The following is a 27,666-nucleotide window of genomic DNA, read 5'->3' on the forward strand; positions in this document are numbered from 1 at the left end:
GTGAATTTTAAATTTCTGCGCAAATTGGTCATCAAATGAGGTCTGATCTTAAATAGTCCGCCTAACGTCATACCACACAAACAAAAAGGTTTACAGGACGGAGGAAAAGTAAGTGAGCCTCTAGGCTACCGACTCTCTTAAGAGCTAATCAAGAGTCAGGTGTGAGACAAGATTAGAGCTGACAGCTGCTCTGACCACTGGAGAACACGTGATGTGTACCGTGCCTCGCTGAAAAGAGCTTTTGGAAGACCTACGAGTAGGAGTTGTGGACTCACATGTACACCAATGGGCAATTTAGTTTTCAATTGACTTGTTCTTCGAATGTGGGAAGAAGCCAGAGTACCCACAGATAACCCATGCGGGAGAAAACCCACACAAGCACAACCAAATGAGCTGGGATTCAAACCCAGAACTTCTCGGGCAGATGACACAACAAATCAATGGATAACTAGTTTTGAAATCAGAGGTCAAGGATAATAGTTTGTTCAAGTTCCTCTAAAATGTCTTTGGTAACAACAAAAGCTTGCAATATCTCAACATTATTTATTGAGTATGACAATTTTAAATTTTGGTACAGATTTGAACAATAATCAAAGAAGTTGATGCTCATGGTTTGTTTTTGCGGGCCACATAAAATGAGGTGGCGGGCCAGATCTGGCCCCCGGGCCTTGGGTTTGGCATCTGTGGTTTAGAGTGAGAGTTCAAATAGCTTTGTGATGTATAAAAGTTTGATTCATATCGTATCATTTACGGCAAATGGTTACAACTGGCTGTTCATATTCTTTGATGTAAAGTCAACGAATGGCTGAATGGCCAGTGTTTTACAACAAGGCCCATAGTGTGTGCGTGTCCTGACCCAGTGGGGGTTTCCTTTGAGTGGGCCGACCATGGCGATGAAGAGTGGCTGCTGGAGCAAGGCGACCACCGCGCTGATCATGGACTGGAGGCCTGTCAGTGTGCCGAAGTGGTTGGACGGGTAGCTATGATGGGAGACACACTGGGATGGTTACCAAAAGCTAAAGAAATATGGACGTACGCGCAAGCACGTGCCAGGAAAGTCAAGTGAAGCAGATTGTGAATGAATGATGGGTGACAAAGAGGACTTGATCAACAAGTGGAATTGGATTATCATGGAAACTTTCAAGGAAATTAAAAAAAAAAAAAAATCTGCCTTTACCAAGACCATCGTTGTTCTTAGTTTTGATTGACATTGGCAGGTCCATCTGTCTGCCACCTGAGATTGTTTGTCTGTGAGCAATTTACTTTTAAGGTAATGTTGCAAGATGAGTTTGAAATGGTATATTATTCAACATAAGCCTGGCTCTAGAATCTCCACTCACACAGCAGCATAGAGGCCTCCACAGCAGGAATGGATGAAGCCCCGGACCATGGTGTGAAGGATGAAGGTCAGGATCTAGCGGAGAGAGCGAGAGAGAGAAGAAAAAAGGTGAATATCGGCGGCCGCTTCCCAACAAGTGAGGGCGTGGTCGTATTTGTTTTGCCGCATGTGCGCCACCTGTAGAGGCAGGCAGTCGATGAGGGAACAGCACCCGAAAGCGATGAGCAGCAGGTTGGTAAGGATGAAGGCCCTCATGGCATTGGTCACCTTCTGGATCTTGCGGTCTCGCTTGGGCCTGCTGGTCAGGCTGAGGGGAGTTAAAACCCGCCAGCAATGCAGCCATTAGTTCAGCAGTCGACACTTTTCGGCCATTTTGTAACGGCCGCGCAGAGAGATTGAACACAAATATTTTGCTGATCAGTTTGTCTGAAAGACGTTTGCTTTTGAAAATCTCTAAATCTGCACATCAGAGAAACGTAGCGCTGATGAACAAGTCATGCCTGGCAACATTTGATTCCAACAATGCAATCGAGGCCAGGACTCAGAATTAATTTGTTAACCAGTGTATTTAATGAATCACTGATAATTGTGAGGACACCTATTAATTGATCAAGGTGATCATTTATGGCGCTTATTGCCCTCCCAATCGCTCCTTGCGACTCCAGCACGTGCACTGAAAAAAAAGAGTCCTTTGAATTTATCGGTTGCACATGATTAAAATGTGAAAATCAGGGAGAATAGTGCCTTGGAGTTACCTTCGTTTTTATGGAATAGGGTTGGTGGATTGTATAGGTGGATTTGGCTTGAGCGAAAAAAATAAAATAATAAAGTAGAAAAAGTAAGTCATAGCATAGTATTTTCATATAATAAGTGAAAACGGACTATCGATGGGTTTTTAAGGGGGAATAAACTAAGCCCCCCCCCCCCTCCCCCTTGAAAATTGGCCCCCTAGTTTTCTTATATAGGTTCAATGCGCTTGTTTATCAAATTTGTTTTGATAAATAAATGTGGATTTTAAAATATATGAAATATATATGAAATATATCTAAATTATTAGATTTTTTTTAATTTTTTTTTAGATATATCTAAATATGATTTATAATATCAAATTGGTTGCGCTCTCGAGCCCTGTTAATCTAAGAGCACAAGGCTGTGTTTTCCTGTGACCGTTTCCCTGAGATCCACTACCTCTTTTTACTGCCTGCTGCGAGAGGCTTGTCCTCTTCACACTCCTTCATCTTCCAGTCCATGATGTAACCGATCAAAGGACACGTGACGAGGCACAGCAGCTGCAGGGTGCCGAAGATGGATGAGTAGAAACTCACTGGAAGAGAGCGTACGAAGTCATTTCGGTAACCAAAATGGGGCATTTATGCGGGTGTGTCTTCAGCGAGCGACTGCTCACCTTTCTCTGCACTCTCAATCACCAAGTCTTCCGATGCTGCGATGTGGGGAAAAAGAGCCGCTGCGTCAGCAAAGTCACTCGGCGTCTGGGACTGTAACGGAGGCGCAGTGACACTCACGGTGTTCTTCGCCGTGCGTCACCATGAACTCCAGCATCTTGTTCATGGCGCCCATGAAGAAGATGATCCTCAGCTGCGACATCCCCATGGTGACGAGACTCCACAGGAAGATGGGGGAGAAGACGGAGCGGCGGAATGGAACGGCATCTTGAGAGAGGAGGAGACTTTTTTTTATTAATTTTAAACAGCTCACTTTATTAGGAACAAAAGAACCATCAAATGAGATCCAAAACCGGTGTATATAGAAGGAGAAAACCCACACAAGCATGACGAAAACATGCAAATGTTGGACCTCATTTCCGCATATATTGGCGAAAGGTGATTGTGACTATTGTTTTGCATCACGTGTTTTTCACCTACTGGGCACAACATCGCCTCCTTTGGGAAGTTCCTCCGTGGAGTGTTGGACGTCGCTATTCTTTTCCCTCAATGTGTCTCCAACGACCTTCTGGTCTGACGACGGCGGCTCTTGCAGTGTGAGGATCTTACTGTCCCACACAAAACAAAACCCAAATGATATTGGGATTAAGTTTGTCCGATTTGGAGCCTGATAAAACGCAGGGCGCCACGCACTGACCTGTAATCGACTTCTTCGGGCGTCGGGAAACCTTCCGTGGGCCAATTTACGAAGCAGTTAGCAAAGACAAACCCAGCAAGGCCCGCCCAGGCCCACATGATCACCTCGAAGGACACGCCGGCGTCGTAGATGAGCTGGAGGCAAGAGGAACACACACACACACAAAAATGAAATCATATCTGGGGTTTCTGTTAAAATACATAAAAATCAGCGGAAATAATGTGCTACTGTATATACCGACAATATTCAATACTGTTTCATTGATTACAACATTTAGCGGAACCGACATCTTGTTTACCTGCATATTAGTTATTAAAAGTTACCTTGACTCCAGGGAAGGTGACAGCAGACGAGGCGTACGAGCCAATCATCAGAGACATAATGGTGGAGCTCAGGGCACCAAACATATTAGGCAGCTGAGAACATAGGACGGAACGTCAAACAAATACTTTGTGAATCTTGAATTACCAAGAAACGGATTCCCCAAACAACACGGCTATCCTCTTATAATCTGTTGCTTCAGGAAGAGTCGATCCGAAAATGACAGACCAGCGCGTTAAAGGTAAAAGCGACAAGACCATCTTCAAGCAGCTCGAGGTTTCCGTGACTACCGTTGAACGGAGTCAGAAATTGAAGATCCACGGGACTCGAGCCAAGCTCCCTGGACATGGCTGAATGGAGGAAAATTGATGACAAATTGAAAAGACTGCTCATACGAATGGTAACAAAAACCCAGAGATTTATCACTGATTAAAATCAACATTTGTTGCAGGCCAACTCATTTGTTTTGTTTGCCCCCCCCCCCCCCCCACATAAAGAAAGTAACCTCAATTACATATATTGATGTCCTAAAAATGTTTAAAATGAGAAATCCTTTTCTCTCTTACACATATATCTATATTTCTTTCATTCACTCATCTTTTATTGTCTCTCTCTCTTTCCTTCTATTTTTCTTCTATACTATATATCTAATGTATTGCAAACCCTCTTTCCCCCCCACCCCATCTCTTCATTCTTTCTTTCTTTTTTTTTTTTCCTTTCTTTGTGTGAGTTTGACCGGCAGAGGGTGCTACAGAGAATTGTGTAGTCAGCCAGACGACACAATTCCATTACAGTACAGGTGTGAACTCAATGACACCGTGAGTGAGTACAGCAGTCACTATAACAGTATTACAGCCAGTGTCATGAGGACAGAAAGCAGCAGACCCTCTGGCCCGACTCGGATGCTGACCTCATCTAACGGAGGCAGACTAAGCCATGCCTCCACTCGTATCGCCATTTCCACACCATTCTCAGTCACGGTGGACTAAAAATGCTGTTGAATGTCGACGGAGAAGAAATGCTGGCTCCAGGCGCTAAGACGTCACACGTCAGGTTGACCTGTTTACAGTAATAAGCAGCTTAGCCCGCACTACAAAGCCTCTATTGTGGGCCCGGCACATTCGGTCTACTTTAATTTAGGTTTTCAACGGGCCAATGATGATTATAAAATCACATGTGACGGATTGTAGGTATGCTGCCCCACAAATTTACTATTCTCTAACTAACTAACTAACTACCTCCATGACTGGGTTTTGCCAACTTCATAAGCTAGTCTCCCTTTTATTCCACTTTCTTAGAAAAGTGGGCACTGGAAACATTCAAATGATTTAAAACGAGACCGCGTGCCCTCATTAGGGTCAGCTGGTTGATTTGGGGCGCATGACAGGATACAGCTTGGAGAGGTCATCAGCCAACGACAGTTTACACTACTACTCTACTTCCCAACTTTTTCCCCTAATTGGGGTAACTGATTCGGATGAGGTTTTGTCATAGGTTTTATGGATGGATGCCCTCCCTTCCTGACTGCAACCCTTCCTATCTATTCTATCTTCGTTCTGCTGGCTTACACCCAAAGTCAACTAGGACCTTGACGAGGACGAGCACTATAGAAAGTGGGATGACGGCCTTGCGTATCGTTACATTGTACAGCTTTGTGCATGTGGCCGGTGATGTACTCCAGTCACCATTTATGAACAGTTCTCTTAGTAGTGACAACAGCAAATGTAAGAATGGACACGGAGAGTCACAAGACACTCCAGGAACTGCACGGCGCTAAAACACTTCCATGTTTCCCATGTGCGTGTGTTCTTGGCTGCTGGCCCACGATGACTTGGGGGCAAGAGTGAGTGCCGACACATTGATGATGATGATGATGGTGGGTAAACTTAAAAAAAAAAAAAAAAAAAAAAGTTTTCCTGAAGATGTTGTAGGTGCAGAGAACACCCGTCCTCATTCATGGCTCCTGAGAATGAACAGAGTTGAAGCTCATGATGCCGTTTAGTGCTGCACTATAAAATTTTACGAAGGTAGGCGAGAAGGCCCTCAGCACACAGGGGGGCGTTTGTCTCTTAGTCATGTTTGTTATTCTCGCCATGTCAGGTAGCAACTCACGGATGCTTGCAGCAAAAGAGAGTGTGTTTGCACTCGTCCACAGCATTCGTGTCCAGCATGGACAGCGTTAAGTGATAAGGGTCAGCTGGGGAAGAGAAGTCAGCCCGAAATGGAGACTAGGCTGCTCACTTGTCACTTACAATCATCTCAGGCACTGTTCCTGGTGGGCTCATTCACCTGAGGCTTGTACGACCCTGGCAGTGACTTTAATCACCACTAAATTGCTCATAGACATCGTGCCAAATTTGAGGTTCAATTATGCAACACTAAATTCTAAGGGAAGTGGAATTTAGTGGAAATAAAAAAAAGGGTGCACGTACGGTATTAGTTATAATTACGGATGAATGGAGTGTAAGGACAGAAATAACCCAGTCAAGCAGAGACTCCCATTAAAGCTAAACAATCCTTCTTTGGATCAGTGCAACAATTCTGAATGTGGATCAAGAGCTAATCAATTTGCCTTTGGTTCGTACTGTTCATGGATCACTCTGGTTCATGATGCTGCCCGTTCTCATTCAAAATTCCATCCCATTCAAAATACTATTTTCAAAAACTCCATTTTTTCCCCCATTTATTTTCCTTGATCAAGTAAATTCAGTCAAATGCCCATCCCTGGAAACTATGAAAAAAATGCATTTTATTTAGCAGGAGTATTGTTTATTTGTATAACAAAAAAGACAACAATTCACAGTCACGTTCACACCGTCACTGAGTGGGAAAGGAAGACACTGCCGACACGAAAGTCATTTGTGTGAACCACAGCAACATCAGTGGTGTAAAAAATATCATTATACAACCCCAATTCCAATGAAGTTGGGACGTTGTGTGAAACAAATAAAAACAGAATACAATGATCTGCTAATCATGTTCGACCTATATTTAATTGAATACACTACAAAGACAAGATATTAATGTCCAAATTGATCAACTTTATTGTTTTTAGCAAATGATCATTAACCTGGAATTTTATGGCTGCAACACGCTGGGGCAGGGTCATGTTTACCACTGTGTTACTTTTTCTTTTAACAACATTCAATAAACATTTGGGAACGGAGGATTCGTTCCCATTCTTGCTTGATGTACAGCTTCAGCTGTTCAACAGTCCGGGGTCTCCGTTGTTCTATTTTACGCTTCATAATGCGCCACACATTTTCAATGGGAGACAGGTCTGGACTGCAGGCAGGCCCGTCTAGTACCCGCACCCTTTTACTACGAAGCCACGCTGTTGTAACACGTGCCGAATGTGGTTTGGCATTGTCTTTTTGATTTCAGGTTGCTAATATAATCGCAAATATGCCACTGTTGGGCTCATAAATTTGTAAATCTGACTGTCAGTGCCATGAACCTCAGCACTGCTGAGAAAAGAAGGAAAATGGAAAGAAAAAATTTGCCATTTTTTTTTGCAAATCCACATCTCCATCAGTTCCTCTGTTAATAATAACAAAGCAAAGTACTGTAGTGGGAATTTTTTGGTTTGACAGCTGCAGCCCTTCTTCCAAAACTCCCAGCAGGAAACACCAAATGACAGCTGATTAAGTCAGCTAATGTTGAAGAACTATCCCTGACACTGTCCCTCAGCCAGCTGCTCCGCACGTGTACAAAAAAGCTCAGACGATTGTTGCTCGATCATAAGTCTCCTTCCAATAACAACAACATGAAACTTTTAAGCTTCCTTTGGAGTTGACCCCAAGTGACTTTACAGAGGCTCCTCCATGATACCCCGCAGTGATTTGTTTCTGGATATTTGCTGAGCGCAGGGAACAGTGACAGGTCTCGTAATAGAGTGAAAGAATGAGATTTTCTTTTTTTTTCCCACTGGTATGTGATCAAACAGGCCCCCGGAGGGAATTCCACGGCTGTTAAGACTCCGTGCATGAGAGGCCTGTCTTCATGCCTGCAGTGCCAATGCGAAGCGTAAAAGCCAAACCGTCGTTATTATAAATTAACGAAGGGTAGGTGCACCTTAAAGGACCTCCGGAAGGTGTGTGCTTCTGGTAATGATTTGGCATCTCCTTCGTGTCACGAAACCTTGTTTGAACTTGAAATAAAAAAAGGGTATTTGTCTGTGCATTACAAATCCGTCTGTCCTGTTTTTAACAAATATTTGACTTTTTAAACTTAGCAGACAGAATGACGAGGTACATGTTTAAATAAATATGAGAATGTTAACAAAATAAATTAAAACAATGCCTCAGAGCCATTGTTATCTGTATCTAAGGCTGGACAACTAATTGATTTTATCGATTCATTCAGATGTATTTGTCAGAACAATTGTTTTGTTATCTTAAACACAGTATTTTCACGACCATAAGGCGCACTTAAAAGTCTTAAATTTTCTCCAAAATGGACGGGGCGCCTTATAATAATCCGCGCCTTATGTGTGCACCGAGTTCCAAAATCTATAAATGTTGTGTGATGAGTGCTCCGCTTGAATGACTGGGAGCATTTCCGCTGCTTATACAGAGGAAAGGCGGACGTGGCTGAGGACGGCATGCGGACGTAAAGGGGGAAGGGTGCGCGTGACAGAGGACGCTAAAGACACGCCCCCAGTAGGTCTATAGCGCCGGTATGTGCATTGTGCAAAACAACATCGGTTTGGCTAAGGACCACCGAAAATGGCACCTACGAAGAGACACGCTTACGAAGCACAGTTTAAACTGCAAGCTGTCAGTTACGCGGAGGAACATGGGAATCGAGCAGCCGTGAGAGAATTCAAGATCAACGAATCCATGGTTCCCAAGTGGAGGAAGCGGGAAAACGAGCTTCGCCAAGTCAAGAGGACGAAGCTGAGTTTCCGCGGAAACAAGGCGAGGTGGCCGAGTTGGAAGACTAACTCGAGCAATGGATTAATGAGCAAAGAACAGCCGGGAGAAGCGCCTCTACAGTCACCATTCGACTGAGGGAAATAACGCTTGCAGAAGAAATGAAAATCGAACATTTTTCGAACAATGCAGCTCACTTGGTACAGTATGTGTTCAGTAGCCAATATCTGGCAATAACTATGGGTTTTGGGCCTCTTTATAATGAACATGGATATTTTGAATGTCTGTTCACATTACAGCATTGTTTTGGAAGCAAAAAACAAACATTTCAAAACATAGCAGAGTATTTTGAAATTACACCATTCTTGTTTACAACAGATGCCAAAAAACGGAGGACATGCGTGTTAATTGTTCAGTGTCGGTATGCACAGGTACATCACGTGGATGACTTCAAAGCTGTTTAGGCTGCACATACTGGAGTGTCTTTGAAAATTCAGCTGGCAGCCTGGATGAATATACGGACGCTGTCACATCCTATATTAGTTTCTGTGAAGATGTGTGTGTGCCAACAAAGTCATTTCGCACATTCAATAACAACAAGCCGTGGTTCACTGCCAAACTTAACCAACTTCGCCCAGCTAAGGAGGACGCATATCGAAGCGGGCACGGGGCCCTGTATAATCGCACTAGAAACCAGCTGACTAAAGAAATTAACATTGCAAAGAGGAACTATGCAGCAAAGTTGGAAAAATAGTTTCGCGCTACCGACTGTAAATCAGTCTGGCATGTATTACAATCGCTTACCAATTACAAGCAACAATCCCCCCAAGCTGAGAATAATAGCACACTAGCCAACGACTTGAATACCTTCTACTGCAGATTTGAAAAGGACACTTTCACACCCCACACCCACCCGGCCGCACCTCCGACCACCATCACTCCACCGACTTCTGCGTTAACCATCCGCGAACAGGATGTGAGACGCATCTTCAAACAACAAAAGATCAACAAAGCGGCAGGCCCAGACCATTTGTCCCCATCCTGCCTCAAAGTCTACATGGACCAGCTTGCTCCAGTCTTCACACAGATCTTCAATAAATCTCTGGAAATGTGCGAAGTACCATCCTGTTTCAGACGCTCCACCATCATTCCAGTCCCCAGGAAACCTACAATCTCGGGTCTAAATGACTACAGGCTTGTCGCCTTGACATCTCTGGTCATGAAGTCATTTGAACGCCTCGTGCTGGACCACCTCAAGAGTGTCACAGGTGATTTTATTACACGGTTGTTGTAGCCCATGACAAACTTGAGTGGCATGCTCATTAAAAATTCATAAGAGGGTAATAAGGGGTTCACACCTTTCGTCCAAAGTCAGCTCCCTCTCACCCCTGACCCTTATGAGAACACATGTTATAGAAAATGAATGGATAATTTATTGCAGCGCCTATGTTTACTACAATTTATCTGTTGTCCGAAATGTAAATTGTTTACTACAATTTATCTGTTGTCCGAAATGTAAATTAAGCTCCTGGCTGGAGAAGGTGGACATCCATGGAAGTTCAATGTCATCGGCCAATATTCAGCTTTGACTCTGTTTAGTGTTCATTTCCACGTGTACCAAAACACGTGGATACATTACGCAACCACATGTATCAAGACTGAATTGTTTAGTTACAGACTGATGCACAAAATAGAAACCAATGGGAGGGTAAGAGTCACAGGGCTAAGAGAGGAGAAAGTGTGGCCTTGACTGTTTGAAATAAAGGTGAGTGGGCCGAAAACTAGCGGGCGGAGGGTGTGTGGCTGAGCGAGGGCCGCTATTGGTGGAGAAGAGGGGATGGAAATGTACGCATTGCTGCTGTTGGCCAGGGCAAACCGAAATACTTGCCAGGCCACAGGAGGCGCAGCAACATTAAAATCCACCTGATGACTGCTCTTAGCAGCTGACACATCACACGCGAGAACACGTGTCTGATGTAAATGTAAATACAACACACATTGTTGCCTCAGCTGAGGCAAACAGAGGCTCCGGCCACGCGAGCTACCCAAACCTTCCTGATAAAAGAACACGAGGCCAATTTTCTCCGTAGGCTGGCTATATCTCTTTGGCGACGCAGACACTTGAGGCTCTAGCGGGTTGAACACAAGCAGCTGTCAAAAGGGACATTTTAGCGCCACTTCAGCCTCACGAGGAGGATCGGCATGTGCTTGACTCAGAACACGTGTGCCATTGAAAACACAACATGACTCTTATTTGTATCTGCTTGCGCCCTTCCCCTTTAGGCCACTTGTCATGTGCTGTGGCACCTCTAAACATAACTAAATATTTGAACCACAGTGCATGGTGGTCAGCAGGAGCAGCAGTTAATAGTAACCGCCATAAAAAAGGGCAATTATATTCTGTGACATGTCTGTTGACAGGTGAAGGATTATTTATTTTTCACCAATTTGACCTCAAACTGGGGAAAGTTAAATGAAAGATGCAGTGTGCCGACAATAGAGCAGAACCAAAATGGTAGCACACAATCTTAATGGGGCACTGGTCCACCTCCGATTTGTTAGGATGTAGAACCATTTTTTTTCCTGTAGGAAATAATGAAAACAAATTATCTGCTGCAGGGCCAAACTACTGGCATCATGAAACCTATATTACATACATAGTGTACATACATACATGCATACTGTACATACTAGTCCTGTCACAGTAAAAATTTTTAAAGGTGATATATTTTCCCAAAAACTATCACAATAAACAATAATACTGTTGTTTATTTAATGCCATTGAAATCATGAAAAATAAGGCCTGCCCTTATTTTTTTTTAAACATTTATTTTATTTTTTTGTTGCTATTATAATTTCCTTTCCTGTTTCTCTTTGAAATAGTTTTTCTTTACTCTGTGATATGGATCCCCCTGGGTCTGAAATAAAGAATAAAGAGCAGCAAGACTGTGTGGTTGGCCCGCTGAAGACGAGCCCTTCACCTGTCAATCCAATATATGTTGACATTCGCTGTCGTCAACTACGGGCTGAATAACGTGTGCCACTGAGGTTATACTTAATAAACAGTTAATGTTCCCGTCTTTGTGTTAATTGCAGACTAACACACACAACAAAGAGGCGCTGACATTTTAAACGACTTTGCCGCGTGGAGCGAATTATTTAGCTCCTTAGCTTGCTAGCTCATCAGCTTGCGGGCTACCGAACATAAGAAACGGTTAACTTTTCCATTTGTGTTAGTTGGGGACTAATTCAAACAACAACTCGGAGCAAAGCCATGATGTTTATAAACGACCGCCGCAGTGGAGCGAGGTGTTTAGCTCCTTAACTCGCTAGCTCATTAGCTCACAGGTTAGCAAACACAATAAACAGTTCACTTTTGCATTTGTGTTAATTGGGGACTAACTCAAACAACAACTCGGAGCAAAGCCATGAACTCGGAACTCTAAATGCAGGCCGTCCACAAGGATATACTGTATGTGTAAATTCAGCATTAGGGCGTTTGTTTTCTGTTGCTTTGTTGGTTCTGTGTCTTACCGTGAGGGAGGTGAAGGTCAGGCAGATGCCTCCAAAGCCGTTCATGGACAGAGCCAGAAAGATGAGGGCTGACAGCGCTGCAAGGAAAGAGTTAAATTCCCAAACTGTCATTTTGTTTGCCGCGAGAGCACATAACATTAGGTACACCTGCACACGGGGGAGGGGGTGGGAGGTCGTAACGTGCTACATTTTCTCTGTTACATTTACTTATGTCATTTTGGGGGAAAAATTTACTTGTCTGAGTAGTTTCAATATAGATACTTGAGTATTTTCGAAACGGTACTTTTTCTTAGTTACAGCGAGCTACATTCTATCGGGCTACATTCTATTATTATTTCCGCGAGCTACTTGTTTTGGTTTGTTAGAGACTTCCGCCTTGGGTGCCGTCATATGAGTCTGTTTCTCCAATCCAACGGAGCTACAAGTAATGTGAGACTGTTAGTCAAAGTGACACATTTCCTGGAAACTGGTAGAAACACAGAAAAAAAACGCCTCTGTACTCTCTGCCTGGTGAGCCTATTGTGCTGTTTCATGAGTGTAAACAAAGAAAGTTAATTTAAGACAATTTCTCGTGGCAGAATTTGCCTTATGTTTGTTTATAGAGATCGAATGTATTATTGTTTCAGTTAAACTGATATCGTTGGGTAATATCTGAACTTGCATTCCCATTTTTTTTTGGACTAGTTAACGTTCATGCTTTGTTTAAAACTATAAATCCGATATTACTCACCAGTTACTCAGTACTTGAGTAGTTTTTCTCACTGAATACTTCCTCTTAAGTAGTCCTCCAAATAAGTAGTTTTTACTTTTACTTGAGTCATTATTCTAAAGTAACAGTACTATTATTTGAGTAAAAATTGTGGATATTCTACCCACCTTTGCCTGCACAATGAAGTACTGGAGGTGTATCAAATAATATGCCTAATATATGTATTTTTGTTTTTTTAAGTTTGTATCACACTGAAAGGTTTTCCTAATACACTAACAACGCTTGTGGATTTCGATTAGGAGTGAGGCAAAATATTAGAACCACCACAGTAATAAACACATTAACTGATCATGATTATCTTTGTGAAGGCAGAATTCTTGATGCATATTGGGTGCCACTGGAATGGGAAGGTGCACCTCAGGAATTGTTTGGTGAGCATTTGTTTTGTTAGAATTCCAGTGTTGGCATATTTCAAAGCAGCTGATGTTGTGGTGACGGGGAACATTAACACTAACTTTATACTATGGCTAGCTTGCGATGACATCATATCGTTACGGATGTTCCTGTCACAAGCGTGCCTTTTCTTGTTATGCTCTTGCCAGGGGATGCATTAGTGAGCAGCATGTGGTCTATTGATGTTCCGTCTGAAACCTTTCGCACTCATCGGCTTCCACTTTTAATTTCAAACGCACTCGTGAGAGCAGCGTGTGACGGAGATATGCCAACCCTGGATTTATCACTGCTGATGGGTTCATATCTCTCTGTTTGTCTGTGTGTGATTGTGTGTGTGCATGTATACGCTCACTTGGAGGGTTGTAGGCAGATACGGCCATCATGATGCAGGACAAACCAAAGCATGAGCTGTAACCAGAGAAACTACTGTGATACCGCCAACATGTGACATCATCTCATCACGGCACATTCATACCACTTTTAAAATGTGTGTCAGCGTCATCTTACTCATCCATGACTGTGTGTTCGTGAATGAGTAATACCAATGTAACTATTGTGCAACATGGCCAGCATGCAAGTGAATAATAAGGGAAAGTGGTTGATATTTGCAATTCATTTTGTTAATGTTATGCTTAAAAATTACATTTCTCGGTTAACTTTATTTTTCTCCTGATTTAAAAATATCCTGGGTGTGTTTGAATTTCCACAACTGACAGGCACTGTAACACTTTTATAGCCCTTCACTATTGACAGCCTCAAGTCTAAACACACATTCTCATGACTACTGACTCAGAAATGAAACATGCAGAAACATTTCAGTCATTCACATCTAAAAAAAAAAAAAAAGAAATGCGGTTTTGACCATTAATTAACAATTATTATCATCATTACAGTATCATTACACTTTGATGATTAATTGATTGTTTAAACCAGTGGTTCTTAAACTCGAGTCTTTGTCAAAATTACTCCCGTGTAAGGGGCCCCTGGACTCAAAAGGTCCTCAAAAGTCTCCTTTGGACTTCTATTGAAAACATACTGTATTTTTATGCAAAACATATTTTTACAAATTTCTTCAACATTGTTGGAACAAACCCACTTCTCTTAATATTGTATGTTGTCTCAAATGAATAATAAAAATGTAACAATAAATATTCATTAATTAGTTTAGCATTAACATTCACAATGCTCAAGCAAAGCAATTTACTTCAATGTCTATCCCTCTTTAGGTAGACCTGCACAGTCTTATAAAATCCAACACAAGTGCTGTACCAAGAACACGACCTTCTTTCATTGGCTTGTGCAGGCGCACCGTATTTTCACGACCATAGGGCGCACCGTATTAAAAGGCGCAGTCTCAGTTACGGGGTCGATTTCTGCATTGAGCACATACATAAGGCGCACCGTATTGTTGGGCACAGGCACGGTAAAACATACCCTAGCTTAAAACATACAGTAGCATGCATGCACGCTAAAGCAATGTTTTTAAAAAGGCAGCGGGAGCAAAACTGAGTTCGGTTGTACTTTATTGAAGTATTTAACAATGTAATCACGTTTGGTTTTTTTTTTTTTTTTTTTTTTTTAAATCAATTATCATCCACAAATCCAACAAAATCCTCATCTTCTGTATCCGAAATGAACAGCTGGGAAAGTTCTCCAACAAACACGGCGGGTTCCCTCTCGTCATCGACAGAGTCAATGGGGGGGGGGGGGGGGGCTGTTCAGCAATGATGCCGGCTTTCGCGAAAGCTCGGACAAAAGTCAAAGCAAATACCTTAGCCCAGGCATCCACAATCCATTCACATATGGTGGCGTAACTCGCCCTGGCGTTGCCTCCCAGTCTTAGTTGCACTTGGGTTTTCAGCTTCGTCTTCTTGACTTGTCGAAGCTCGTTTTCCCTTCCCCCTTTAACGTCCGGATGCTGTCCTCACTCACGTCCGCCTTTCCTCTATATAAGCAGCGTGTCGGCAGGAAAGGCTCCCAGTCAGTCAAGTGGCGTGCTCATTAAAGTGACACAACAACATTTACAGATTTTGGAACTCGGTGCACACATAAAGTGTGCCGCATTATAAGGCGCCCCGTGCATTTTGGAGAAAATGTAAGACTTTTAAGTGCGCCTTATGGTCGTGAAAATACGGTACCTAATATTGTGACTAGTGAGTTTATAACCCCCACTCTCAGATGTCTTCCTTGTTAATAATCATCCACAAGATAAAGTGAGTTAAAATTGACATCATTCGCCATTCCCTTCACATTTGCACTTTTGCGTCTTCCATTTTTAGGCTGAGGAATATATAATATTTGGATCAGCACCCAAAAAAGCCTGAAATCAGGATGCCTATAAAAATGTTCTACGTTATACCTCGGCCCATGCCCCAACCTAACATAGTGTTATGAGGAATTGGGTCAAGCAGTTTCTGATGACTTCCAATGCATTACCTCCCCGTCAGGCGAATGGGGCGCGGTCCAAACTTGTCCATCAGAATCCCAAGGGGCAAGGTGGTGGCGCTGAGCAGGAAGGAGCCGATGGTGAAGCCCAGATTCAACATCTCCTCCTGGTCCACACAGCTGAGCCACTCCTCCACCTCACCGTCGGACGAGTTGCCGAAAGACACCACCACCGAATCGTTATCTGTGCGTCACACAATCATAACAAACAGTCATATTTAACCATGTTGAGCAGTGGTCCCCAATCTTTTTTCTGCCACAGACTGGTTTCATGCAAAGACATACAGTACTGTATTGGCACAGAAGGGCAATGTGGGGCGCGTGGGTGAGTGGTTGGCCCTGGTGGAGTTTTTCGCAATGGAGGTTTATTTTTGAGGGAAGTGGGGGTGTTAGGATATTAATTTACAGCGATCTTATTTTTTCCGCACTCTTCCCCCACGAGGCGGGGCTTCCGACAGGGGCCGAGGTTCTCAAGCCCCGTCTTCTGCTCCACAAAAAAAATTGTTTTTTTAAAATATTAAATTAAAATATCAATCTATCTGTGCGGGCTGGTACTAAATGATCTGAAGCCTGGTGTTTGTATAATAATGAAATAGACAAAAATGTGACATTTTAACCCAAGGCAATGACTTTCAAGTTTCACTATAACCATTATATGTTGCCCTTAATAGGAGGAGGAATCACATTCAGGCAATTTAAACACCCAAGTAGGTCTACCATTTAAGGCAGTAGAACTATGTGATTTCTCCCAGCTAATCAAGTTTGTTGTTATACTTTTGTACCATCTTTTTCTTACTTACATTTATACTCTATTACCATACCATAGCACATTTTCCGAGATGTGCTTGGGAAACAAAGGTTCAACTTATTGCCCATATTTCCAAAAGGTATGTTTGGCGCAAACACAACACTACTCATCACCAAAAGAGCACCTTACATGATGCAGAATAATGTTTTGGGGCTGTTTTTCTTCAGCTGGAACTGATAGACAATGTGCAGGGAGATAGGGAGATAGTTCTAAATAGCCGGCAGGGTTATCAAAATCTTCAGACTTCTGTTAGAAAGCAAATAATGTCACGAAAATCCTACTACAACATAGTTCCCCTTGGGTCCCCGCCTTCCTCTCCCCTCTCCTGGCGCCCTCGCCCATCATTGCTTGTGGGAGGTACTTAACACGGGCTCGCTTTTTTCAGGTGGCAGCTGGCTCCTACGTTGGGCCCTGTTGGAGTTTAGGGCCCCAATGCTTTCCAGGGATGGTAGGGGTGGGGCGAGCTGGGTGGGGGGTGTTTGGGTGTTGGGTGGGGGTTCCGGTACCTCCCTTTGGGACTGGACGGGGCGCTTCAGTTGGGCTGGGGGACCGCCCTAGGTCCTGGAGAGTGGGTGGCGTTCCCCCTATTGAGTCCCCCACTGGATAGACTCGCTGGCTTGGCCCGCCCTTGCGGATGGAGGGGGCCGGGCCCACCCTTCCTCTGCTGGCTCAGCTTCTCCGTATACCACTTGACGCACATGCATGTGACGTGTTGTTCCTTCACTAATACTGTAGGTTCAGTGGAAGTCGCCGAGCTTTAATGCTAAGTGTCGTAAATGGCGACGCAATGTGCTTTAGCAGGGCCCACCTGAGCAAAGGTGCGAGTAGAAGCCCTCTCGCTTCAGCATGATGAGCAGCGAGCCCCAACCCAAGAGCACGGCCGAGCACAGCAGATTCTCGATCACTGCCGTCACCGCCATCCACCAACGCCTCCTGTAGGCCTGGAGGAGAGAGGGCACCATCGCTGCTCTGCAACACAGAGGAGAAAGAAATTATTGGCACATCATTAACTAGCCAAAAGACATGTTCAAACTTAAACATTATGAAAACAACAACAGGAGATTTGTTTTAAAAGATAGCTATCAAAGAAGAGTTGAGCTATTTTGTTCACATTTCAGAAATACATCAACATTTTATGTTTATGTCGTGCGATAAGTATTTTTTAAAATGTGTTCAAACAGAAAAATAATTCAGAAGATATTCTATTTAAAGCGACAATATTTGCTCTCCTATGAACGCTCCCCTTTGTTTTCTTCTCAGGCAGGAAAGGGGACAAAGCCCCCCAAAAGTATTTGTAGACGCTCCTTAGTTGTAATCTTTCACACACAATAATCGGTTTTAGTTATGTGATTCAAGTCCGTGTCTTGTAAATTTGACACACTTCAGAGAAGTGTTGTTAAAAAAATTGCCACGTAATGTATGTAAAATGAGGCTTTCAAATCATGAAAATTCAAGACATTGTCTGCGCTCTCAAATGCTGTTGACTAGTCTGCTGAATGTGTTGACACCAAGCCCCCGCTTAACTGTCAACTGTCAATCAAATGTAATTTATACAACCCGGAAAAGTAATAATAACTCAACTCGTAATTGTGCCAGATAACCCCTGATGCAAACGAATGCGCTCAAGTTCATATATATAGTGGGGGAGAGGGGATTCATACCAGATGCCCAAGTGTGTCACTAGGTGCTGTTTTAGCCACGCCTCAAAAATCTGGAAAACTGAAATGGCGAAATCACTTTAAAGATATTTTGCCACAATTGAATACTGCATAGTTCTCAATCTTTCCAAATGTTTTTGGAAATTCTCTTTATTCTGAAACACATTTCTGAATTTGATATATTGGATCTTAAATGGGGCGGCACGGTGACCGACTGGTTAGAGCGTCAGCCTCACAGTTCTGAGGACCCGGGTTCAATCACCAGCCCCGCCTGTGTGGAGTTTGCATGTTCTCCCCGTGCCTGCGTGGGTTTTCTCCGGGCACTCCGGTTTCCTCCCACATCCCAAAAACATGCATGAATTGGTGACTCTAAATTGCCCGTAGGCATGACTGTGAGTGCGAATGGTTGTTTGTTTGTATGTGCCCTGCGATTGGCTGGCAACTAGTTCAGGGTGTACCCCGCCTCCTGCCCGATGACAGCTGGGATAGGCTCCAGCATGCCTGCGACCCTAGTGAGGAGAAGCGGCTCAGAAAATGGATGGATGGATGGATGGATGGATGGATCTTAAATGGCCGGCACGGTGGACGACTGGTTAGAGCGTCTGCCTCACAGTTCTGAGGACCGGGGATTCAAGAGAGGAGGACATGTGCACTGAAGACCATTGAAGTTGTTCCTTCAAGAAATAAAAAAAAATAATCATTACCATTCCAAATCCAGAGAACATCCAGATGTGGATGCGCATATTTATAACATGACTCACTCATGACTCAAGTCGTTATTAAAATTGTTGTATTTTCAGCTATTACTTTTTGTGATTTTTAAATTGACCTGCACATGAACGCAACGCCGCAAGGAGGAATGATGTCTATCCAGCATCACCTTACTGTTGTGCCGGAATTGACAGGTGTTGCACACGCATACACAAATATAAACACACGTGCCCTGTGACAGATGATGTCACGGAGCAAATAATATCAGGTGGCTGGAGAGAACATTCGCACATTACTGCACACACAGGACAGGTCACGCCAACCTGGAACATGAATGACCAGTGCAGTCATGACCACTCTGACAAACACTCTATCTATCTATCTATCTATCTATCTATCTATCTATCTATCTATCTATCTACCTATCTATCTATCGAGCTAGCTATCTATCTATCGAGCTAGCTATCTATCTAGCTATCTATCTATCGAGCTATCTATCTATCTATCTTATCTATCTATCTATCTATCTATCTATCTATCTATCTATCTATCTATCGAGCTAGCTGTCTATCTATCTATCTATCGAGCTATCTATCTATCTATCTATCTATCTATCTATCTATCGAGCTAGCTATCTATCTATCTATCTATCTATCTATCTATCAATCTATCTATCTATCTAGCTATCTATCGAGCTATCTATCTATCAAGCTAGCTATCGAGCTAGCTATCTAGCGATCTATCCCAATTACTATTACTTGCATATACAGTACACAAGGGGTGAAAACAGTTCCAAATATAACCAGCTATTTAATTTGGTGTTAACCTGGAGGGCATGGGTGGCAACATAGGGAAGGAAATAAACTGTTACAAGAGGGCCTTTTCCATCACAGAAACCTTTTCAGGAACTTCCCTATCTATCCAAGTAGAACAAAAATATAAACGCAACACTTTTGTTTTTGCTCCCATTTTTCGTGAGCTGGACGTTTTTCTACATACATAAAAGGTAATTGCCCTCCAATATTGGTCACAAATCTGTCTAAATCTGTGTTAGTGAGCATTTCTCCTTTGTCGAAATAATCCGTCCCACCTCACAGGTGTGGCATATCAAGATCCTGATTAGACAGCATGATGATTGCACAGGTGTGCCTTAGGCTGGTCACAATAAAAGGCCACTCTGAAATGTGCAGTTTTGCTTTATTGTAGGGGTCTGGGGGTGTCAGAAAACCAGTCAGTATCTGGTGTGACCACCATTTGCCTCACGTAGTGCAACATATCTCCTTCGCATAGTTGATCAGGTTGTTGATTGTGGCCTGTGGAATGTTGGTCCACTCCTCTTCAATGTCTGTGCGTAGTTGCTGGATATTGGCTGGAACTGGAACACGGTGGTGTATACGCCAATCCAAAGCATCCCAAACATGCTCAATGGGTGACATGTCCGGGGAGTATGCTGGCCATCCAAGAACTGGGTTGTTTTCAGCTTCCAGGAATTGTGTACAGATCCTTGCTGCATGGGGCTGTGCATTATCATGCTGCAACAGGAGGTGATGGTCGTGGATGAAGGGCACAACAATGGGCCTCAGGATCTCGTCACGGTATCTCTGTGCATTTAAAATGCCATCAATAAAATGCACCTGTGTTCATTGCCCATAACATACGCCTGCACATACCATAACCCCACCGCCACCGTGTGCCACTCGATCCACGTTGACATCATTAAACTGCTCACCCACACGACGGCACACACGCTTCTCTGCCATCTGCCCTGAACAGTCAAAACCGGGATTCATCCGTGAAGAGAACACCTCTCCAACGTGCCAGACGCCATCGAATGTGAGCATTCGCCCACTCAAGTCTGTTACGACGATGAACTGCAGTCAGGTCAAGACCCCGATGAGGACGACGAGCATGCAGATGAGCTTCTCTGAGACGGTTTCTGACAGTTTGTGCAGAAATTATTTGGTTATGCAAACCGATTGTTGCAGCAGCTGTCCGGGTGGCTGGTCTCTGATTATCTTGGAGGTGAAGATGCTGGATGTGGAGGTCCTGGGCTGGTGTGGTTACACGTGGTCTGTGGTTGTGAGGCCGGTTGGATGTACTGCCAAAGTTTGTTGCTGCATGCGCTGTCTGCCCCTGAAGCAAGTCTTCCCGCCAGTCCCCGGTGGGTCTGCTTCATCTGCTGCCCCCCCCCCCCATGGTCGTACATTGCTCTGGATTTCTGTCACTGGACTTTCATCTTCACAGGGCAATTCCGTCATCCTCTGGACAGATGTTCTTTTTAAGATGGCCCACTTCATCCCTCTATCTAAGTTGCCATTCCCACATGAGACCACCACCGTGGTGAGCCAGTGAACACGTGTTTCACATGCATGGTATACCATCCGATCTGGTGTCCTTCAGAGGGTTCCAACTCTCGTCCCAGCTCTGGAAGACGTTCTGCAGGGCCACGGGTGCATCGGCGAGTTTGTCCTAGAGATAGCATCTGTAGTCCAACGGCCAGGCCGAGCAGGCCAACCAGGACATGAAGGCTGCACGCCGTCGCGTATGCCAGCAGCATGCCGCTTCCTGGTCTCTCCACCTGCTATGGGTGGAATAAACCCACAACACTCTGGTCTGTTCATCCACTGGACTGTATCCATTCAAGACTGCTTATGGGCGTCAGACTCCTGTTTTTCCTTCACAGCAGTCCGAGGTCTCTGTACCCTCTGTCCACTTCCACCTACATCGGGCTCACCTGGGCAGCACTCTCTCGCACGGCAAGTCACAACCGCATGTTACAAACAGCCGGCTCCGTCTTACCGACCTGGCCAAGACGTATGGCTCGCAACTAGGGGTCTTCGTCTCGCGAGCGTGTCGGGGAAGATGGGTCCGCGTTTCATTGGACGGTTCACCATTGACTCTGTAGTGAACCCGGTTGCCGTGAGGCTCGAGCTCCCGCCTCCTTTGAAAGTTCATCCGATGTTCCACGTCACACTGCTCAAGCCGGTCTCCACCAGCCTGCTCAGCCCTCCGCTTGTGCCTCCCCCTCCTCTGCGCCTAGTCGATGGTGAGCCGGTTTACAATGTGAGGTCTATTTTGGACTTCTGTTTTGTTTTGTGTGTCAATTTCACAGTAAATTTCAACTGGGAGCAACAAATAAACAGCTGAACGCTTTGACTCGTATTTGGAGAAGTGTGCGGGTGAGAGAGTGGGAACAGGCTAAGGAATACTTTAAAAGGGTATGTTTTAATAGAATGTGTGACTTCCTGATGTTTTATTTGAGTTTGGGATTGCATTGCACTGGCAAGGCCTGATCAAATGTTGCCGCAAGCCGTTGACTACCCACCCAGGCACGAATGGGAAAGACTAGTGTGCGTGTGCCACCAAAGACAACATACTGTAAGCGATCGTGAGGCTAGAATGTAATTCACAGTCCAGCAGGCTGCGATTGCTGAAAAGAGAGTTCCAAAGGGGGTGGGAGGGGGGCTCTGTCCTTCGACTACCTTACACACACACTCACAGCAGCTGCCACTATGACATCAGTATCTTAATCCACCGATGAATTGTGAATTCACAGTCATTACTAAGCCAAACAAGAAGTATTGTATGTGTGAATAATTCGTCATGAAGACATTTGTGTGACGTTTCAGAATAGATCTAATAGTCAAATCATCCCCCTGTCATTACTGTGCCTCGCATACTTTATCACACCCACCCCTGATTCAAGCCACCCTTTAATCACAAGGTCATTGATAGATTAATGATTAATCGATCTGGTGTCACTCCAGATGGTTATGATAATTAATAATCAACTGTAATTGACGTTCATACGAGAAACTAATCCGCTGTCATGCGTGGTAGGTTGATTGAGGACTCTAAATTGCCCGTAGGTGTGAATGTGAGTGCGAATGGTTGTTTGTTTCTATGAGCCCTGCGATTGGCTGGCGACCGGTTCAGGGTGTTCCCCGCCTCCCGACCGATGATAGCTGCGATAGGCTCCAGCAGTCCGTGACCCTAGTGAGGATAAGCGGTAAAGAAAATGGATGGATGGATGGACAGTTGTTAAATGTTAAAAAAATGGTATTTAAATCATGCATCGTCATTTGACCACATTTCTTTGAGTAACTATGCAGCTCAATCTTTTAAATATTGTTTGGATTGATATAGGAGAATTTCTTTCTGACTGTTCTGAACTCCTGTTTCCATGCAAGTGTCATCCAGAGCAGAATAATGGTGCCGGGAAGTCTGTGTGGATGTAGCCCGTAGTGGACGACATGTTGCTCTTCTTTAGATTGCAAATTAGCATAGAGTGGAAACATTACAGTGTTACATTACACTATCTGCTGGGTTCTTTATCACTAATTTACAATATGTCCAGTGTATGTTGACGTTAATGTTACGGCAATACATGATGTATTTTCATTTCTGGGGAGGAGCCAAATGTCTAAGTGCGAACTAATTTGGGACTTCAGCTAAAATCATTTACAATTACACCAGATAGCTACTGTATAATTGATTTGTGTTGTGATAGTAACTGTACATTAGATAGGAATTCCAGACCCCAAGGCAAATTCCAGCATTGCACAGATATTGTATGTGACACACTGCTAAATTGGGAGTGTACAATTGTACTGTATATGCACATGTAATGTAGTAACTGTGATAACCATTGTCCACCTGGACAGCGTAATTTGTATTGCTGTCATTTGTGTCATTTAGTAAAATGATGAAATCTCTGCTTATGCCTGTGACAGTTGATCTTTTTTTTTTTTTTTTCCCAGAAGCAGCACACCCGAAATAAAATGTATTTCTGAGCCAAGTGCGGGAAGTGGCCAAGTCCAAACCATCAAGTTAGTAGGCATGAATGGAAAAAATAAAAAGCAGACAGTTAAATATATACAAAAATATAAATGCAACTCTTGTTTTTGCTCCCATTGTTTATCATTATATTTACACAAAGGCCTATCCCTCTCAAATATTGCTCCGAAATTTGCCTGAATCTGTTATAGTGAGCGCCTCCTCTTTGCCGAGATAATCCAACCACCTCATAGGTGTGGCATATCTCCACTAGCTGCTGACTGGCCAGCATGATTACTGCACAGCTGTGCCTTAGGCCACCCACAATAAACGGCCACTCTAAACTATGTCGTTTTACTGCCAAATTGTGGTCAAACCAGATTCTGACTGCTTTTCTGACGCCCACCCCTCCGACCCCTCTAATACAGTAAGACTGCACATTTGTAGAGTGGCCTTTTATTTATTATTATTCATATTTTTGTTCCGTCCGTGTTGTACGTGCGGTATCATCCAATTCAGTCGGAGTCCTGCACACTCCTTCCAGCCAAGATGCCAGATGGTGGGAAAGCGCTCCTTTTGTGAAAATGAAGCTCTTCAACTTACTTCAACACAGTTTCTTGGCACCAAGATTGCGCAGGATGACACTTGTATTGCTTTGGCCTTAGCACAAAACTACAAAAATATGACTTTTTCAGCGAATAACAAAGGATAGGTTCGAGAAAGCCATCAATTAGCGAATTAGCAAATGTCGCTCTGTGAATTTGGAGAGGATCACTGCATCTGTTTTCAAATGTATGGAATGAAAAATAAAAGTCATCAGAAAAATAAATACTCTAGTAAAGTACAGATACGATAAAAAGAACTTTAGTCCAGTTGCCCCCACTGCCTGTGGGATGAATTTGCCCATCTCTGCTTTGAGGTTATGTAAGGACTTACTTGCTGCTCTGAATATTGTGTACAGTAGCAATTCTCAAAGTATGGTGCAACTTCACTCGAGGCGTACACAAAAAGAAATAAATACATCAATAAATAATTGCCCAAGTGAAGGTCAGTTGTTAAGTTTGTTAAGAACTTTTAAGTTCAATATATTCGTATTTCATCTTTTTTGTTTTTAAACATTTATCTCGGCACCATTTCGACTTTTCGTGTGCAATACATTTCAACGGAATCATTCAGAGGATTTTTTATTTGTTATTTTCATGTTCCCGTATTTACTGTAAGCGTCGTGCTACTTAATGTTCACAATAATATTAAATATACTTTTTTAGGAATAAAAACAAGGTCTCATATTTAAAATTGGTCCTGATAGTGGCATTTTTTGTTCTCCTTAGGTGGTACTTGGTGTAAAAAAGTTTGCGAACCACTGCTGTACATGATATTGTCCTTATATGATATGATATTGTCTTATTGCGCAATGATGACACGTGTAGTTGTCCCTTTCAAGTGCTTTTGTTGGTGCTCCTATTCCTATTTCTCCATGGGGATTTTTTTTTTGACCCGAGCGCACGTGTTTGTGGAGCCCTGCGGGACACCCAAAACAGCAGAGACGACCTTTAATCCTCGCTAGTTTCTGAAAAAATAAACGCGGCTCTACGGGCGTTCTCAGTCTGGGACAGGACGGATCCCCGATGCTAAGCGGACAGCTGTTTGTCCCGGGGTCCGGTTACCGAGCACCGCGGGGCGGCGGCCTAATAAGCTCTGGGCCCGGGACCAGTCTGCTGCCACGTTCACGTGCGGGTCCCTGCCTCGTAATGTACGCGACACGAGAAGCAACCCTCGTTGCAACGCTATTTCAAGAAGAGGAGGCCTTCCTTCACTTACTTTCCTCCCAAAATACACACGCAAAGGAAGAAAGCAAAAAAAACGTCAGTCTTCAATTGGTCATGAATTGGGAACTTAAATGAGGACATAATGAGATCAGACATTATTAGGCTTTAGGAAGCAATAGCGTGCCCATTTTACGTTTAGCCATTTTCGCAGCACGTCATTAGCCAAAGCTTAATTTCAAAATATCACACTTTACGTGGAGTCTGTGAATGCAACATTTGTCTTTTTTTTTTTTTTGACCATACATGCAAACGCTCCTTTTTGTTCCTTGTGGATATTCATCACGTAACCAACACGTTTTGGGTGCTATAAGTGTTTAGTGATCATGTTTGTCGACCGCTGCCATAGCGAATGTGAAAATTAAAAAATATGAACAGTATCTCGAGTTTTCCAACTGCCCCCACCCCCATGGTGACTTCCTAAACAAGCAACTTGGTCCTTTTTGCTTTTCTTTCCACCGTCCCGACTCTCGTCTCGTGTGTGAATTATGTCCCAATGTGAGTGAAGTTAGTAGTGTATAAGCCACGTGTGGTGAAATGCAGCCGGTTTGTCCAGTGGCCACACAACGAACGAGCGGGGGGGGGGGGCAGAAACAAACAAACAAACAAACAAAAAACACTTACTGTACTTGTGTAGCTTGTCCCTGAGGAAAATGTTTGTGAAGTTGGGATGTTTTAAGGCTTTTTCTAACTCAGTTAATAAAAAAATAAATATATATATACACACACATATATATATGTATATATATATGTGTGAAAAAGATGTCAGATTGTCACAGAAGTCTTTGCTCCTCGTCTGCTTGCTTTCTTTCCGGTTTTAATTCCAGGGAGTCCACGCTTCTTTTGTCTGGCTGGTTTCATTTCAAGCGCCCCCCCCCCCCACCTCTTTAGCCTCAGTTGACTTGTAACCCCTCCCTCTCTTACCGCCGCGGTTAAAGGGGTGGAGGAAAGTCACTTTTTTTTTTTTTTACACTCCTGGAGGCAAATGTCAGCAAAATGAAGCTGAAGAGCCGCCATTCATTCATCCAACCAGCCAGGCTGACTACTATTCGGCCTTTATTACGGACAGAACCTTTTCTGACAATCCTAATCAATACACCCTTGTGAAGCCATGTGCACAGATTGGTACTATATGTGGGTCATTCCACAATTGGAGGAATTTGTGAAATTTCAAATAATCCATGCCAAAATACAGAACCATTCACAAAATGTAGAGTAACTGTAGCTGTAATATAAGCGATTCCCAAATATTATTTCAAATTCAGCACCCCTTAAAATGCCTTTTTTCCTCGTCCCTCCCTCTTGATGATGACCCATTGACATATCAAATATAAAATAAGTTTTAAACCAGTTTTACTGGTACAATTTTGTTCAAATGTCTGGTAATTGTTCAAAAAAATGTTTTATCACAGACATATTTGTGGCTCTTAACACTGTTCTAAAACATTTTTAGCCATCTAGAGCATGTGTGTCAAAGCTGCAACAGCCCTTTCCCTTAAAGGGCTGTTGACTGTGAAACCATATAGTTATTTAGTCACCTCGTAATATTATTACACACAACAAATTGAGGGATACCTCGTTTTGAAATCAGAAGTTAATAGTTTGTTCAACTATTGTTCAAGTTACTGTAAACAGAAAATGCTTGCAATATCTCAACGATACTGTTTATTATATATGAGCAAGAATCATGGAATTTGACACTTCCACTTTCGCGGGCCACATCGAATGACTTGGCGGGCCAGATTTGGCCCCGGGCCTTGAGTTTGACACCTGTGATCTAGAGGAAGAGGAAAAACGTGGGCTGCTAATTCTTTTTAGGGTAATTAAAATGTCCGGCACAGAGATGAGAGGTTCCATGTTCGAACCTCCAGGTCCTGGAAAATGTGTGTTAAATTCATTGAATGTGATTGGCTTGCGATTGGTCCCGTGCAAAAAAACAGCCGGCTAGATTGGAGTTTTTTTCCCCTTTTATTTTATAACCTATCTTGTGTTGATTTGTTTTTGTATGTGTTCAATAAAGACAATTAAAGCCAAAATTGTCAGTTTACTATTAGTGGTTAAATGTTGTGAACATTCACAGTGGCTTAAACCTTCTATTTAAATCCAGTACGC

General features: G+C 43.4%; 1 protein-coding gene and 1 long non-coding RNA gene across 3 annotated transcripts in view; one reads left to right on the top strand and one right to left on the bottom strand.

Annotated features, from left to right (window-relative positions):
* Nucleotides 1-26,415, bottom strand: part of slc43a1a (solute carrier family 43 member 1a) — a 28,946-nt gene extending 2,531 nt beyond the window's left edge. The window contains exons 1-14 of the mRNA XM_061685663.1: nt 26,179-26,415; nt 17,392-17,552; nt 15,767-15,959; nt 13,683-13,738; nt 12,169-12,245; nt 3,763-3,855; nt 3,440-3,573; nt 3,223-3,350; nt 2,863-3,009; nt 2,745-2,780; nt 2,528-2,663; nt 1,517-1,646; nt 1,341-1,414; nt 857-980 (exon numbers count right to left, since the gene is read on the bottom strand). Coding sequence (XP_061541647.1) covers nt 857-980; nt 1,341-1,414; nt 1,517-1,646; nt 2,528-2,663; nt 2,745-2,780; nt 2,863-3,009; nt 3,223-3,350; nt 3,440-3,573; nt 3,763-3,855; nt 12,169-12,245; nt 13,683-13,738; nt 15,767-15,959; nt 17,392-17,545 — 1,482 coding nt within the window. The 5' untranslated portion in view covers nt 17,546-17,552; nt 26,179-26,415. The remainder of the gene's footprint in view (nt 1-856; nt 981-1,340; nt 1,415-1,516; nt 1,647-2,527; nt 2,664-2,744; nt 2,781-2,862; nt 3,010-3,222; nt 3,351-3,439; nt 3,574-3,762; nt 3,856-12,168; nt 12,246-13,682; nt 13,739-15,766; nt 15,960-17,391; nt 17,553-26,178) is intronic.
* On the top strand, nt 12,340-14,143 carry LOC133407605 (uncharacterized). Of its 2 annotated transcripts, none has more exons than XR_009769201.1 (3): nt 12,340-12,678; nt 13,246-13,308; nt 13,697-14,143. It is a non-coding gene; the product is annotated as an uncharacterized LOC133407605 (long non-coding RNA). The 2 variants fall into 2 exon arrangements; XR_009769202.1 differs by having other exon boundaries at nt 13,250-13,308.
* Nucleotides 26,416-27,666: the final 1,251 nt, after the last annotated feature.

This window comes from Phycodurus eques, chromosome 9, assembly GCF_024500275.1.
Source record: "Phycodurus eques isolate BA_2022a chromosome 9, UOR_Pequ_1.1, whole genome shotgun sequence".
In the NCBI taxonomy this organism is placed as follows: Eukaryota; Metazoa; Chordata; class Actinopteri; order Syngnathiformes; family Syngnathidae; genus Phycodurus; species Phycodurus eques.